General features: G+C 40.1%; 1 protein-coding gene and 1 long non-coding RNA gene across 3 annotated transcripts; one reads left to right on the top strand and one right to left on the bottom strand.

Annotated features, from left to right (window-relative positions):
• Positions 1 to 972: 972 nt before the first annotated feature.
• LOC115168801 (uncharacterized) lies at positions 973 to 2005 on the top strand. The gene is made up of 2 exons (XR_003870748.1): positions 973 to 1452; positions 1554 to 2005. It is a non-coding gene; the product is annotated as an uncharacterized LOC115168801 (long non-coding RNA).
• A 2590-nt stretch (positions 2006 to 4595) lies between these two features.
• On the bottom strand, positions 4596 to 13355 carry LOC115168955 (PTB domain-containing engulfment adapter protein 1). Of its 2 annotated transcripts, XM_029724516.1 has the most exons (9): positions 13262 to 13355; positions 13028 to 13120; positions 12803 to 12874; positions 10845 to 10943; positions 10480 to 10617; positions 10259 to 10366; positions 9017 to 9076; positions 4871 to 4985; positions 4596 to 4762 (listed from the first exon to the last, which is right to left on the bottom strand). In XM_029724516.1, the coding sequence occupies exons 2-9, from the start codon at positions 13073 to 13075 to the stop codon at positions 4692 to 4694; spliced, it is 711 nt and encodes a 236-aa protein (XP_029580376.1). In that variant the 5' UTR covers positions 13076 to 13120; positions 13262 to 13355; the 3' UTR covers positions 4596 to 4691. The 2 variants fall into 2 exon arrangements, with proteins under 2 accessions (XP_029580376.1, XP_029580377.1); XM_029724517.1 differs by lacking the exon at positions 4871 to 4985 and having other exon boundaries at positions 13262 to 13354.
• Between the last annotated feature and the right edge of the window lie 29 nt (positions 13356 to 13384).

The following is a 13384-nucleotide window of genomic DNA, read 5'->3' as shown; positions in this document are numbered from 1 at the left end:
GCAGTGGCTTCTCCTTGCTGAGCGGCCTTTCAGGTTATGTCGATATAGGACTCGTTTTACTGTGGACATAGACACTTTTGTACCCGTTTCCTCCAGCATCTTCACAAGGTCCTTTGCTGTTGTTCTGGGATTGATTTTCACTTTTCGCACCAAAGTACATTCATCTTTAGGAAACAGAACGCGTCTCCTTCCTGAGTGGTATAATGGCTGTGTGGTCCCATGGTGTTTATACTTGTGTACTATTGTTTGTACAGATGAACGTGGTACCTTCAGGCATTTGGAAATTGCTCTCAAGTATGAACCAGACTTGTGGAGGTCTACAATTTTTTTCTGAGGTCTTGGCTGATTTCTTTTGATTTTCCCATGATGTCAAGCAAAGAGGCACTGAGTTTGAAGGTAGGCCTTGAAATACATCCACAGGTACACCTCCAATTGACTCAAATGATGTCAATTAGCCTATCAGAAGCTTCTAAAGCCATGACATCTTTTCTGGAATTTTCCAAGCTGTTTAAAGGCACAGTCGACTTAGTGTATGTAAACTTCTGACCCAATGGAATTGTGATAGTGAATTACAAGTGAAATAATCTGTCTGTAAACAATTGTTGGAAAAATTACTTGTGTCATGCACAAAGTAGATGTCTTAACCGACTTGCCAAAACTATAGTTTGTTAACATGAAATTTGTGGAGTGGTTGAAAAACAAGTTTTAATGACTCCAACCTAAGTGTATGTAAACTTCTGACTTCAACTGTAGAATCAATATTTTTATCTGTCTCTCGGTGACCGCTGATTACTTCACCACAAAGTTGACTACAAATACTACAATGTCTTTGCAATTGTTACGAAAAATCAAAGTACAGAAAGATGCTTTAAATGAAAACAGAGAAGACTCCATTAGATGTACAATGCAGAAATCACTCCACCATTTCCTGTTTGCTAAAATTCTAACAGTTCGCCTAATTTCAGCTTATGTGACAAAAGAAGCAAGTATAGTGTAGAGAATCATTGTACCACCTAAACCGCTGTGAAATATATATATTATAGGGCAAGTATCAGAATAAGACGCCTCAATACTTGCAGCCATTGGCTGATCTATCATTACTATTGTGGAATAATAATGTTAAAGTAAGATTTGAATGGAGAAATCATGGTCCGAGAACAAGTGCTGCTTTTCTTTCGATCCCATCAATATCGACACAGGCATCAAAGACACACTTAGCAAATGTTCTCTCTGCTATGGTGGTAGCTGGGTCAGTCGTACAATGCGGTGGCAGTTTTTGTCAGTGGATGTAGGAGTTTTTGCCCCCAGGTGTTATTTATCAACTTCCACAAGAACTATAAGCCATAAAATAATACAATTTAAAAAATCTTTCTTCATGTTTTTGATCTGTATGTCCCACTCATACATTTCCACCCTAAATTATGGAGAGAATGCTGCTCTGCGTATTTGTAGGTAAGTGAAACTTACCTGACAATGATGCATACAAAAGTATATTACGTTTTACGTTACATTTCTTTCATTAACTTACCTTAATGGTCTTTTGTTGTTTGCAGGTGCACTATCCTTCTGACCCTATGCAGCCAGGTCCCATCTACTTTTGAAGTCCTCGCAACTGCAGAGGTCAAAACAAGAACAAGCACAAGCTCCATCACAGTCTGGACCATTACTTCCTGATCACAGGCCACACCAAGTTTGCCCCCGACTGGTGCTTCAGCCTCATCAAGCTGTCACAACTTCCCCCGAATTGGTCCCTCTCCTTGTTCGGGTGGCGGTCGACGTCACCGGTTTTCTAGCCACCACCGATCCACTTTTCATTTTCCATTTGTTTTGTCTTCATTGTACTCACCTGGTTTCCATTCCCATAATTATGTTCCTTCTTTAACCCTCTGGTTCCCCCCATGGTTTGTGCATGTTTGTCCTTTGTAAGTTGGTCTGTATTTGTGAGCTTGATTATTTTCCTTCTTGGAATATTTGTTGTTTTGAGTAAAGTTACGTGAATTACTCATCTCTGTGTCCTGCGCCTGACTCCGCCTTACTTGCTACACCTAGACGTCTTACACGTCTTATATATATATATACACACACACACACACATATATATATATATATATATATATACACACATACACATATACACACATATACATATACATACATATACATATATATACACACACACACACACACACACACATATGTGTATATATATACATATATATACACGTGTATATATATATATATGTGTATATATGTATATATATATATATATGTGTGTATATATATATATATATATATATATATATATATATATATATATATATATATATATACACGTATATGTATGTGTATATATATATACATGTGTATATATATGTATATGTATATACACACATATATATATATATATACATATACGTATATGTATATGTATATATATATATACACGTGTATATATATATATATATATATATATACACACACACACATATATACACACACACACACACACACACACACACACACACACACACACACACACACACACACACACACACACACACACACACACACACACACACACGTTGCTGCTTCTATTTATTTTTTTATCCCGAGCAGCAGGATAAAAAAATAAAAATAGAAGCAGCAACGTATTAGGAGAGAGTCATTTGAATAGAGGCACTGCAGATAGTGCTGATGACTGGTCCGTCCGAACAACGCATTAACAAGGGAATCTATATTGGAAGATCCTGTTTCTGTCCTGCCTTTGACTTTGGGGCAGGGCATGTGACATCCATAGCCTCTTCATTGCAAAACTCCCTGATCTTCTCAAAAAGATCAGTTTGTCTAGCTGTGTCACAAGATTAAAAAATAATAATAAATATATATATATATATATATATATATATAGAGAGAGATGGAACTACCTCATCTATCACTGATATTGATATTGTTCTTGTACATAGTGTCAATATAAATAAATAATATACAGTATCTATCTCTGATATTGCTACTATGCAAGTAACCATTTGGCTGTACTGTTTACACCTTCTGTAGAGACCCATCCACTTGGCAAGATGTGGCTGGGGATTGGTTATAGAATTTCTTTCACATGACCCAACAATTTAGACAAGTGTGTCTGGGTAAGTGTAATTTAATATTTATAAAATATTTTTATCTGGACACTTTGTTTACCCTGAATTTGTCCTTACTGTAGGCTTCTACTTTTACCACTTTTAGTCTTCATCTTTACTACACTACTCACTGTTTAGCACATGAATCCTTAAAGAGATGGGTGGGGCACATGTGAATCCTTAAAGAGATGGGTGGGGCTGGCTTAAGAGATTGTGAACAATGCTGAATGGGTGTAGACAAAGGAGAGCGCTCCAGTAAGTACCAAAACATTCAAAGGCCATTTTGTCAAAAGTGAGTTTACAAGTTATTTGGTTAAAGATATTTCTGAGAACATTAAAGCCAGATGTTGAAGTTCGTGACATTAACGTGTTCCCGTTCTTGTACCAGTGTGTAGTTAAGAGTATTCAACAATAGTTGAATCGGTTCGCCTTCAAAATAAACGTACCACATTGAAACTGACCCAAACGGATAAAAATAGTGCTATCATTCCACAGTTGGGTTAGATAATACTAAACAACTTTGGAATGTTATATAAATTCAACAAAAGACAAATGAGTTAATTTGATTTGAAAAAAATAAGTAAAACTCAGTTGAAACCACACTGTGTATGTAGACTTTAGAATTGCATTGGGAGGCATACTTTACAGCATAACCTATGGATTGTGACCCATGCAATGGGGTATCAGACTAGTGACACCAAACAGAACACAACTCTGATTATGGGTAAAAAAATTGTCCGACTTGCGCCTACATGAATTTTACAAAAATCAGCTGATCAAAGATCATGGAGTTTTCACTGCAGTCAACTGCAAGTTTCTGCAGTCGCTCTTCAGCAACTTCATCCTGCATTGTGGGAGGCTCAATTGTCAACAAATCATTAGGGTGTTTTTGTTTGACCTACCCGAACATGACCAAAGACGTGACTGAAAGAGGAACCAACTTTGCACAATTCATGTATACAGTGAATATGTACAAATTCATGTGATATGAGGGGCTCTTTCACCGATTGATTGTACAATGTACACACATATATTTTCCGTTTATTTCGACATTATAAAGAACACATTTTATAAACAATGACAACCCTGCAATGTTGCACTGAGTCTTGCTGTTGAAACCACATTAGTGTACGACTTTCGCTTGTCGCAGATGCACCCCCGACTTCACCCCTTGACTTTCGTCTATAGTCAGTTGCTTTCACCTTACCACAAACGATTGTGTTGCGCTCTGATTCATTCCAATGGGCGCTTGAAACAGTTCTTAAAGGTACATTTCCTGAGGAAAATGTGCCTGCTTGCAAGTATTTTTTCTTTATATTGTTAGAAGTTTGAGAAGTTTCAGTTTTGCACATGCCTACATAACAAAAATAATGTTTTGAATGTAATCTATATCCATTGACTAAATGTACAGAGAAACTGCATGATCCTTGAAATATAAAAGTATATTAAAGACTCGAACATATCTAGCTATTATTCATTGTTTTATTCAGACATTATAGTTTAGTTAGAGTCATGTATCATCAACATGCATTACAGTACATTTGACATGGCCACTCCTCTTCAAACATCTGTCATGTTCAGTTCCTGTGTTCTCAGTAGAGGTGCTGTGTCATCACTGCAGTGAAACGTTACTGGAAGGGATGAAAAATACATCATTGTTAATATTAGATTTTAAACAGAATTCAGTTTGGGTGTGATGACAGCATAGCTGTATTGCTGCTATAAGTAAAAGTACTCACTTTTGTGAGGATACATGTCTAAGTGTGAGAGTTTCTGTGCTTCTGTTCGCTTTTTTTGGGACCTTGTGGGGTCAATTTGATGTCTGTTTGTGGTTCTAGCAGCCCTGTCTGTCCCCTGTGATAAAAAGCACAGAGAGCAGAGTTGGCATGGCATAGGAGACTTCTTCTCCATCATGCCCATGTTACACACAGGGTTGGGGAGTTAGTTACATGTAACTGATTACAAAAAAAAAGAACTGTAATACATTACCAGCAGAAATATTGTAATCAGATTACTTTTAAATTCAGAAAGGATGTTTGTGAAAAAAATCTTTATGACATTGAAATCAGCATAAAAAAAGAACAAGTTTAAGTTTGTTCCGCCTGAGTGAGCGTTTGATAGATCACGGGAAAAGAGCAGGAATAGGCTTTTGTAGGATACAGTTCAAGCTACATTATGTATTCCAATGTGGTGCGAATGCTGTTGGCATCCAAAGATTAGCCTATACATCCAACTTGAATAAATGCTTGGAAGTAAGGACGACAGCAGTGGTGTACTCTGCAGGCGACAAGGATATCACTTGATATTTACACACAAGTGTACAAAACATGAAGAACACTTATTATTTCCATGACAGACTGACCAGGTGAATCCAAGTGAAAGCTAGGATCCCTTACTGATGTCACTTGTTAAATCCAGTGTAGATGAAGGGTGAGGAAACAGGTTAAAGAAGGTTGTGTGTATGTGTACCATTCAGAGGATGAATGGGTAAGACAAACTATTTAAGTGCCTTTGAAGGGGGTATGGTAGTAGGTGCCAGGTGCACCGGTTTGTGTCAACAACTGCCACACTGCTAGATTTTTCACACTGAACAGTTTCCTGTGTATCAAGAATGGTCCACAACCCAAAGGACATCCAGCCAACTTGACACAACTGTGGAGTCAACATGGGCCAGCATCCTTGTGGAACGCTTTCAACACCTTGTCGAGTCCATGTCCTGACAAACTGAGGCTGCAACTCAATATTAGGAAGGTGTTCTTAATGTTTGGTATAATCACATAGCGGAATGATGTGAATCATGCTGCTCTCTCATTTATTTGCGCCTAATGGATCGTGGTTGTTGTAGATGGCTGTTCACAAATGTCTAGGTGTATTTTAACCAAATAACGGTTTAAGCTGCCTATCAATCATTGTTTTTGCGACCAGTGGACAGTCAGCTGCATAGTGCAGATCCCAGCCTTTGGAATAAACGTTTGAGGGAGTTCCTCCCTTCTAAACTCCTCTGTGGTATTGCGCTCCACACATGCCAAAAACTAGTTTAATTTAAGAAGACCACGAGTGGGGCTTTTCTTGCTCAATCAAAATTTGTGCTGATTCACAAATAAGTCCATAGGCCTAAAGGACATACAGTTGAAGTCAGAAGTATACAGTTAGGTTGGAATCATTAAAACTCGTTTTTCAACCACTCCACAAGTTTCTTGTTAACAAACTATAGTTTTGGCAAGTTGGTTAGGACATCTACTTTGAGCATGACACAATTAATTTTTCCAACAATTGTTTACAGACAGATTATTTCACTTATAATGCACTGTGTCACAATTCCAGTGGGTCAGAAGTTTACATACACTAAGTTGACTGTGCCTTTAAACAGCTTGGAAAATTCCAGAAAATGATGTCATGGCTTTAGAAGCTTCTGATAGGCTAATTGACATCATTTGAGTCAATTGGAGGTGTACCTGTGGATGTATTTCAAGGCCTACCTTCAAACTCAGTGCCTCTTTGCTTGACATCATGGGAAAATCTAAAGAAATCAGCCAAGACCTCAGAAAAAAAATTGTAGACCTCCACAAGTCTGGTTGATCCTTGAGAGCAATTTCCAAATGCCTGAAGGTACCACGTTCATCTGTACTAACACTAGTACACAAGTATAAACACCATGGGGCCACGCAGCCGTCATACTGCTCAGGGAGGAGACGCGTTCTGTCTCCTAGAGATGAACGTACTTTGGTGCGAAAAGTGCAAATCAATCCCAGAACAACAGCAAAGGACCTTGTGAAGATGCTGGAGGAAACAGCACAAAAAGTATCTATATCCACAGTAAAACGAGTCCTATGTCAACATAACCTGAAAGGCCACTCAGCAAGGAAGAAGTCACTGCTCCAAAACCGCCATAAAAAAGCCAGACTACGGTTTGCAACTGCACATGGGAGCAAAGATCGTACTTTTTGGAAAAATGTCCTCTGGTCTGATGAAACAAAAATAGAACTGTTTGGCCATAATGATTATCGTTATGTTTGGAGGAAAAAGGGGGAGGCTTGCAAGCTGAAGACCATACCAACCGTGAAGCACGGAAGTGGCAGCATCATTTTGTGAGGGTGCTTTGCTGCTGGAGGACTGGTGCACTTGACAAAATAGATGGCATCATGATGAGGGAAAATTATGTGGATATATTGAAGCAATATCTCCAGACATCAGTCAGGAAGTTAAAGCTTGGTCTCAAAAAGCTTGGCATCAAATGGGTCTTCCAAATGGACAATGACCCCAAGCATACTTCCAAAGTTGTGGCAAAATGGCTTAAGGACAACAAAGTCAAGGTATTGGAGTGGCCATCACAAAACCCTGACCTCAATCCCATAGAAAATTTGTGGGCAGAACTGAAAAAGCGTGTGCGAGTTCCACCAGCTCTGTCAGCAGGATTTCATCAAGGATCTGTACTTTGCGCCGTTAATCTTTCCCTCAATCCTTACTAGTCTCCCGGTATCTGCCGCTGAAAAACATTCCCACAGCATGATGCTGCCACCACCATGCTTCACAGCAGGGATGGTGCCAGGTTCTTGTTCACCATTGGGTTCTTGTTCACATCCCTGACCAAGGCCCTTCTCCCCCGATTGCTCAGTTTGGCCCGGCGGCCAGATCTTGGTGGTTCTAAACTTCTTCCAGTTAAGAATGATGGAGGCCACTGTGTCCTTTGGTAACCTTCCCCAGATCTGTGCCTTGGAGCTCTACGGACAATTTCTTCGACCTCGTGGCTTGGTTTTTGCTCTGACACGCACTGTCAACTGTGGGACCTTATATAGACAGGTGTGTACATTTCCAAATCATGTCCAATCAATTGAATTTACCACAGGTGGACTCCAATCAAGTTGTAGAAACAGCTCAAGGATAATCAATGGAAACAGGATGCACCTGAGCTCAATTTTAAGTCTCATAGCCAAGGGTCTGAATACTTTTGTACATAAAGTATTTATTTTTTTTGCAAAACAATTTAAAAATCTGTTTTCGCTTTGTCATAATGAGGTAGTGTGTAAATTGATGAGTAAAAAAATATTTTCATCCATTTTAGAATAAGGCTGTAACGTAACAAAATATGGAAAAAGTCAAGCAGTCTGAATACTTTCCAAATGCACTGTATATTATATATTTATTTATTTATTTGGAGAAAGCAGAGAAAAACCCAACCCAAAACATCTTCCCGTGGCCATGTAAACAGCTGCAAATTTTCAAGATATCAGTGTCACCAACAAAAATGTAAACAATAGGCCTTTAGCAAATGTGGCATATGGCATTAATTTTTTCACACGCAAATAGCACTTTCGATAGTGCTCAAAGCATACCATTCAATGAGAGCAGCATTTCTTTTTCAAATTAAAACAATGAGTCCAATCAGTCCTCCATGACAAAAAAAATACATTAACAATAGAGTAGGCTAAGAAGTCCTTTGTTTTTGTGTTATGCTCAGGTAAAACAATTTGATTGATCTATATTTCAAAGTCATATTCTTGAAGATCAGGGGCTATTTAATTAATAGGAATGAGTGGAAATCTGACAGACTTTGGTTTTTCATTAAAATATATAACCTAATCGTATTATTATTTGTATTGAAAATGAAATCTATGGGTTAGAAGCCTACATAACCCATAAAGTAAAATGCAACATAATTGTTGTGTTCTTCTATTGCCTCTTAAAGGGAAAGTAATCAGATTACTTTACTGAGTTTGGGTAACCCATAAATGACGTTGCTGATTACAATTTTGGTCAGGTAACTAGTAAAGGATTTCATTGAGAAAGTAACCTAGCCAACCCTGGTTACACAGAACTCATTTACAAAAAACAATGGAAGATGTGTGTGTATGTGTGTGTGTGGGGGCTACTGCTTCCTCACTCACATCTCCGGATGCACTGAGTCTCATCCTCAGCTCGGCATTCTCCCTCTGCAGGACTTTATTCTAAAAGAAAAAAGGGCAGAAAAGTAGTTAGAAATATTAAATTGTGAATTACACCATACAATGCAAAACACAAGAACCCATAAACAGTTGACACAACCACAAAACTGTTATTAGCTTTAAACCAACTACAGTGCATTCAGAAAGTATTCAGACCCCTTAACGTTTTCCACATTTCGTTAAGTTACAGCCTTATTCTAAAATAGATTACTTTTTTTTTTTACTCAATGTACACACAATACCCCATAATGACAAAGCAAAAACAGGTTTTTAGAAATTTTGCGAATGTATAAAAAAATTTATAAAAGTAAATCATATTTCCATAAGTATTCAGACCCTTTGCTATGAGCCTCGAAATTGAGCTCAGGTGCATCCTGTTTCCATTGATCATCCTTGAGATGTTTCTACAACTTTACTGGAGTCCACCTGTAGTAAATTCAATTGATTGGACATGATTTGGAAAGACACACCTGTCTAAATAAGGTCCCACAGTTGACAGTGCATGTCAGAGCAAAAACCAAGCCAAGAGGTCGAAGGAATTGTCCGTAGAGCTCCGAGACAGGATTGTGTTGAGGCACAGATCTGGGGAAGGGTACCAAAACAATTCTGCAGCATTGAAGGTCACCAAGAACACAGTGGCATCCATCATTCTTAAATGGAAGAAATTTGGAACCACCAAGACTCTTCCTAGAGCTGGCCACCTGGCCAAACTGAGCAATTGGGGGAGAAGGGCCTTGGGCAGGGATGTGAACAAGAACCCAAAGGCCACGCTGACAGAGCTCTAGAGTTCCTCTGTGGAGATGGGAGAACCTTCCAGAAGGACAGGACAGAGAACTGCAGCACTCCACCAATCAGGCCTTTATGGTAGAGTGGCAGATGGAAGCCACATGACAGCCCACTTGGAGTTTGCCAAAAGGCACCTAAAGAACTCTGACCATGAGAAACAAGATTCTCTGGTCTGATGAAACCAAGATTGAACTCTTTGGCCTAAATGCCAAGTGTCACGTCTGGAGGAAACCTGGCACCATCCCAACCAGTTTTTGCTTTGTCATTATTGGGTAGTGTGTGTAAATTGATGAAGGAAAAAACGATGTATTCCATTTTGGAATAAGGTTGTGCAAACTGTGAAATAAGTAAAGGGGTCTGAATACTTTCCAAACGCATTGTAAATCACTTTAATCCAACCTTGTGCCTCAGTGCCTCCACAATCAGATCCCGTCCGCCTCCTCTGAGGCTTTCCTCTCTCTTTGTGGCCCGAAATGCATCTCCGATAATGGACACCAGCAGATGAGACTGAGGAGAGGAGCAAGAAAATAGAAAAGGTAGAGATTGGCAACTTAAAACCCTTAGATGTGTTTTTAGTGATGTACCCTAAAATCAAGATTGAACGATTGCACTGTACTCACAAATTTCTTGCTCTGGAACAGATAACAGTGGTACATGTCTGCAGCTGGGTGTTTGGCCACAAAGCCAAAGACTTTGGGTGTGGTCGGGATGACTGCACAGAAGGACACGGAGGAGAGGGGGCATGTGTACAGCATGAACTGGAAAAGACGAGGGAAGTGAGAATGCATGATAATAGGAGGAGAAAGAACAATTATTGGAAGAGGAAGGAGAGGAGGGTGCAGGTGTTGTGTAATGCAGCAGTATAGAAACCCATAAACATGTAAGGGGCCCATTTATTTCTGTTAACCTTTTTAGACTTCATCATACTGAAGCAGTCCCCCCCCACCCCCACATCTTCCGTTGGAGTTGGACCTTAGGCTCTCACCTTGGTTTTGTGCTCCAAAATGTCAATCCCGCTCATGGACAAAAACAAAGACACCTTGTTCTTCTTCTGCAGCTTTTCTGTTGACTCTTTGTCAGGCATCTAATGGAGGGCAAAGGACAGGGACTTGAGCAACCACTGATTGAGTATTTCAATCAATATGATCTTTAAAACAAAAAACTGTTTATTGAAACCATGTTCTGTTACAAATGCTGATATGATTGAAATGTGTTTTATGTGCCTTGAAAATGTTGCATCTACCTACCAAACCAATCAATCACACTTTGTAAAGTCATACTTCAAGGGCACACCTCGGCTACGTTCAGTAGTCAAACATTGTTGAAACTTGTAAACTCAGCAAAAAAAGAAACGTCCTCTCACTGTCAACTGCATTTATTTTCAGCAAACTTAATGTGTAAAATATTTGTATGAACATAAGATTCAACAACTGAGACAAACTGAACAAGTTCCACAGACATGTGACTAACAGAAATGGAATAATGTGTCCCTCAACAAAGGGGGGGTCAAAATCAAAAGTAACAGTCGGTATCTGGTGTGGCCACCAGCTGCATTAAGTACTGCAGTGCATCTCCTCCTCATGGACTGCACCAGATTTCCCAGTTCTTGCTGTGAGATGTTACCCCACTCTTCCACCAAGGCACCTGCAAGACATTTCTGGGGGGGGAATGGCCCTAGCCCTCACCCTCCGATCCAACAGGTCCCAGACATGCTCAATGGGGTTGAGATCCGGGCTCTTCGCGGGCCATGGCAGAACACTGACATTCCTGTCTAGCAGGAAATCACACCACAGAACGAGCAGTATGACTGGTGGCATTGTCATGCTGGAGGGTCATGTCAGGATGAGCCCGTCTTCCCTGTAACGCACAGCGTTGAGATTGCCTGCAATGACAACAAGCTCAGTCCGATGATGCTGTGACACACCGCCCCAGATCATGACGGACCCTCCACCTCCAAATCGATCCCGCTCCAGAGTACAGGCCTCGGTGTAACACTCATTACTTCGACAATAAACGCGACTCCGACCATCTCCCCTGGTGAGACACAACCGCGACTCGTCAGTAAAGAGCACTTTTTGCCAGTCCCGTCTGGTCCAGCGACAGTTCGTTTGTGCCCATAGGCGACGTTGTTGCCGGTAATGTCTGGTGAGGACCTGCCTTACAACAGGCCTACAAGCCCTCAGTCCAGCCTCTCTCAGCCTATTGCGGACAGTCTGAGCACTGATGGAGGGATTGTGCGTTCCTGGTGTAACTCGGGCAGTTGTTGCCATACTGTACCTGTCCCACAGGTGTTATGTTTGGATGTACCGATTCTGTGCAGGTGTTGTTACACGTGGTCTGCCACTGCGAGGACGATCAGCTGTCTGTCCTGTCTCCCTGTAGCGCTGTCTTAGGCATCTCACAGTATGGACATTGCAATTGTATTGTCCTGGCCACATGTACAGTCCTAATGCCTCCTTGCAGCATGCCTAAGGCACATTCACGCAGATGAGCAGGGACCCTGGGCATCTTTCTTTTGGTGTTTTTCAGAGTCAGTAGAAAGGCATCTTTAGTGTCCTAATTTTTCATAACTGTGACCTTAATTGCCTAAGCTGTTAGTGTCTTAACGACTATTCCACAGGTGCATGTTCATTATTTGTTCATGGTTCATTGAACAAGCATGGGAAACAGTGTTTAAACCCTTTACAATTAAGATTTGTGAAGTTATTTGGATTTTTACAAATGATCTTTGACAGGGTCCTGAAAAAGGGAAGTTTATATAGAAGTGCTACAAATAGAGCCAATGTGATTCCTCATTCTACATGTCAGAAAGGAATGATAGAAATATGCTACGTAGAACAATCTGAACATTCCAAAACGTTGAGTCCTGCTGAACGCACCCATTGTCAACTGTCTAACATTAGGCAGAGAAAAATGGTTGGGACAGCTGTTATGGATGTTTACCTTCAGGCTCTGAACGGCCTCATTCAGGATCTGCATGCCCTCAGAACGGACCACCTCAACACGCCCCAGAAACTTATGAAGACCAAGAGAGACCGTCACAGAGGGCAATAACATTCACATAATCAAATTGTCCCCCTAAGCCATAATAACAATATGGTTCCTAATATGTATTATATTGATGAATATAACACTATTCATGCTGTCTTGATGTTGGTGTGCACTTACTTTAACTGCGAAAGAGATCTCATTATCATCGTCAGAGATATCACTCATCTTTACACTCAAAAAAATGAAGCCAGCTATGACAGGGATGTGCTCCTGGAAAAACAAAATGATTCAAGTATAGTATTTCAGGATATTACACCACTAAAATCAACTGGTTCTCATGATGCCTGGGTGTAAATTACATGTAAGGCCCCTTAACTCAATTTCAAAACTGTGGTAAATTTGTGGTCTTACCTTTCTTCAGTAACTATCCACACGGTTGTTGTTACACGACTTCAGGTGGTGAGCTTGCTTTGGGTGTAAAGTCTAGTGGGGTTAATGACTAACCAAAATGAAATTCTTCCTTATTGCTCTTCA

This window comes from Salmo trutta, chromosome 30 (genome assembly GCF_901001165.1).
Source record: "Salmo trutta chromosome 30, fSalTru1.1, whole genome shotgun sequence".
In the NCBI taxonomy this organism is placed as follows: Eukaryota; Metazoa; Chordata; class Actinopteri; order Salmoniformes; family Salmonidae; genus Salmo; species Salmo trutta.
Note: the sequence above shows the minus strand (reverse complement) of the source record. Positions and strands in the feature narration are given on the sequence as shown.